The sequence below is a fragment of the Theobroma cacao genome, unplaced genomic scaffold (assembly GCF_000208745.1).
Source record: "Theobroma cacao cultivar B97-61/B2 unplaced genomic scaffold, Criollo_cocoa_genome_V2, whole genome shotgun sequence".
NCBI lineage: Eukaryota > Viridiplantae > Streptophyta > Magnoliopsida > Malvales > Malvaceae > Theobroma > Theobroma cacao.
Genome location: NW_017234878.1, coordinates 12,548 through 15,774, shown reverse-complemented (window position 1 = coordinate 15,774; position 3,227 = coordinate 12,548). Strand labels below are relative to the sequence as shown.

The window sequence follows — 3,227 nt, the reverse complement described above, 5'->3', positions numbered from 1 at the left end:
ATCTTCGAGAGTCAAGCCATTAATTAATCATAAGTTATCTTTAGCCTTGAATAATTTGTGGTTTTCCCTAGCATCAATTTGGCATATTTTTGTTTAATGCATTTATTTATTTTGCTGTTATTACTTCACTGTTTTTAATAATTGCGGGAAATTTAGGATAAGGGGAATGTGAAATTATTGGTCCAAGGTCAGTATATTCCTTCTCACACACTACACATCTTGCATTCATGCATAAGCCTTCCACCCGGGCTTTGTCCTTAATTAAGAGGGGGTTAAGTAGCTACGCTATCGTGAGGTGATAACCTCCGCATGGGCTAGTGAAGACTCCCACTCAAATCGAACCTAGTCCGTTTGAAGCCTGTAATGGGTGAGGACCGGGGTGCCTTACTAGTCCGTGTGGACGACAATGAGGAGCGATTTGGGAACCTTTAGCTCCATTTTCAACCCAAACTCAGCATGTAGAATACCGAGAGTCGCCTTTACTTAGGTAGAGCTTCACCCGTGAGAATATACCTTTTGACTAGGTACACATAAAGGAATTTTCATAATCCTCTTGTTCTAAGTTCTTCTCTGTAAAGTAATAAAGGCATCATATCATTAATTATTTTTATTCATCTTTTTTAATTAGAATAGCTTTTGGAATTCCTATTTACTGTACTAACTTGAACTTTTTGCATATGCATGTTTGCATCATAATTTTGCATATAGGAAAAGTATGTCATTTGACAACCATTGACGAAGTAGATGCAAAAGATGACTCCTGAATTGTAACAAGAAACAATAGCTTATGCACTGAATTACTTTGTTGAGGGGTGTTATGTGACAGATACTTTTAGTACATGATCATTCATATGTGCATAAATCCTCATTTCATGACAATAAGTATTTTCACCTGTAAATAAAGATAAGGGGTTCATTTTTTCATTCATACATGCATCTAATTCACGTTTATGATTACAATAAGGTTCCAAAAATAGCTCGACCACCTAAGCCAAGTGACCAACGTGTTCATAATACGCGTCGACGAGCAAGGATCATGGAAGAAGAACAAAGTGAGCGAATGGATAGAATGGAGAGAGCTCAAGAAGAAATGAGAGAACAGTTAGCAAAGATGATGGAATTGATAACAAGCTTAAGTAAAGGAAAAAGGGTTGCAGAAGAGTCAGCTCCGTCAGAAAACCCACCAGCACAAGACAGTGGAAACCAAAGGGATGATCCATCCTATCCCCTAGGGTTCACTCCACCACATGCCCAAACCTTTCAAAGGGTCCACCCTCAAGTGATGCCATCCGTTTATTACAATGCACCACCCCCGCTAGGCCATCAACCGACTCACGGGCAATTTGGGCCATATTCTGGGATAAATCTTGCTGAACCAATACATGTCCCAGATTTAGACGATCCAAAAGAGCAAGAAAAACTAAGAAAGGACTTGTCACAAACAGGAAAAAATGAAAAGGACCAGAAAAAGTATGATCTGTTGGAAGAACGTCTTCGTGCTATCAAAGGAGTTGATAGGTTTGGTACCATGGACGCAACCGAGCTATGCTTAGTGCCGGATATATTGATCCCTGCCAAGTTCAAGTTTCCGAAATTTGAAAAATATGACGGAACAAAATGTCCCATGGCACATATTACCATGTATTGTCGGAAGATGGCTGCACAGTCTCACGATGATAAGTTGTTGATCCATTTTTTCCAAGATAGCTTGACTGGGTCAGCTGCTCGGTGGTACGTACAGCTAGATCGAAATCATATTAAAACTTGGAAAGATCTAGCAAGAGCCTTTATAGCCCAATACAAGCATGTGGCTGAATTAGCCCCTGATCGGTTGTCATTGCAGACTATGGAAAAAAAGCAAAGCGAGAACTTCAAGGAATATGCCCAAAGGTGGAGAGATACAACAGCGCAAGTTCAGCCACCTCTCACTGATAAGGAGATGACTGTTTTGTTCATAAACACACTCCGAGCTCCATTCTATGAGCGCTTGATCGGCAATGCCACAAAAAACTTTACAGATTTGGTCTTATCGGGAGAAATAATAGAAGGAGCTATCAAAAGTGGCAAAATTGAAGGGCATGAAGTTGCCAGCTCAAAGAGAGGGAATACGCCCAAGAAAAAAGAAGGGGATGTGCAAGCAGTCGCTCACGACAGCCAACAAGCCCACAATTTTAACCCGTATTACCCGTACCCCCCATACCAACCCTTCTATCCGAACATAGGCAACATCACACAAAACCCATATGTGTACCAACCTGCCCCGCAACCAACATTTCAAACCAATGTTCTTCCACAAACTCCACCACCAAGACCGGTAGCTTCAATCAATAATCCTGGTCATGGTCAAAGAGGACCTAGAACTACCCTAGAAAAACCAAAGTTTGATCCTATTCCAGTCCCTTACACTACATTGTTGCCACAACTCATAGAAAATTGACTCCTTGCTCGAACCCCTTTAGAACCACTCCGATCACCTTTCCCGAAATGGTATGACCCGAATGCACATTGTGATTACCATTTTGGAATTCAAAGGCACTCCACCGAGAATTGTACTGCTTTAAAACATAAGGTCCAAGCTCTCATTAAGGCAGGACTTTTAAATTTTGCCAAAAAAAGATAATTCAAATGTTGATAGGAATCCCTTGCCTAACCATGGAGGTCCGACAGTGAATGCAATACATGAAGGGATGATTCAAAGGGTGAAAAAGAATGTCGACGAGATTCGAACACCGATGGATAGAGTGTTTGAGGCGTTGTCCAAAATAAAAGCCATCACTCCAGAACCGATAGAGATAAAAGAAGTAGGACAGATCTCACCCTTTCTTGCAAATTCCATATGGGGGTTGTTGGACATTCCATTCAAAATTGTGATGGCTTTCGTCTTAAGTTGCAAGAGTTGATGGATTTGTCAGAAATCGAGTTTTATGAAGAAAGTGAGGAGGAAGAATTTTGGAAAAAGACAATTCCCTTTTTGTATGAAACCTTTCGATTCGTGGGGTGCAAGGCATCGGACGAGGTCAATCAGGTTCCACGGATGTTTGATGAGCTATCAATTCATATGATCAAAGATGAAGAACTTAACGAGATCCCTATGGTGTATCCAGTACTGCCAGGAGAGGAGCTAAGCAATTGGACAGCCACGGAACTGCCCATCATCTTTAAGTCTTCCAAAATGTAATGAACAATTTTATCTAAATGCCTATGCCCAAGGGTGTTAAGATTAATTT

At 40.8% G+C, this 3,227-nt stretch overlaps 1 protein-coding gene across 1 annotated transcript in view; it reads left to right on the top strand.

The window, feature by feature from the left end:
• The window catches only part of LOC108663958, a 5,566-nt gene extending 3,129 nt beyond the window's left edge, over nucleotides 1-2,437 (top strand). The window contains exon 2 of the mRNA XM_018129878.1: nucleotides 965-2,437. Within this exon, the coding sequence (XP_017985367.1) occupies nucleotides 965-2,437 (1,473 nt within the window). The remainder of the gene's footprint in view (nucleotides 1-964) is intronic.
• The last annotated feature ends 790 nt before the right edge of the window (nucleotides 2,438-3,227 follow it).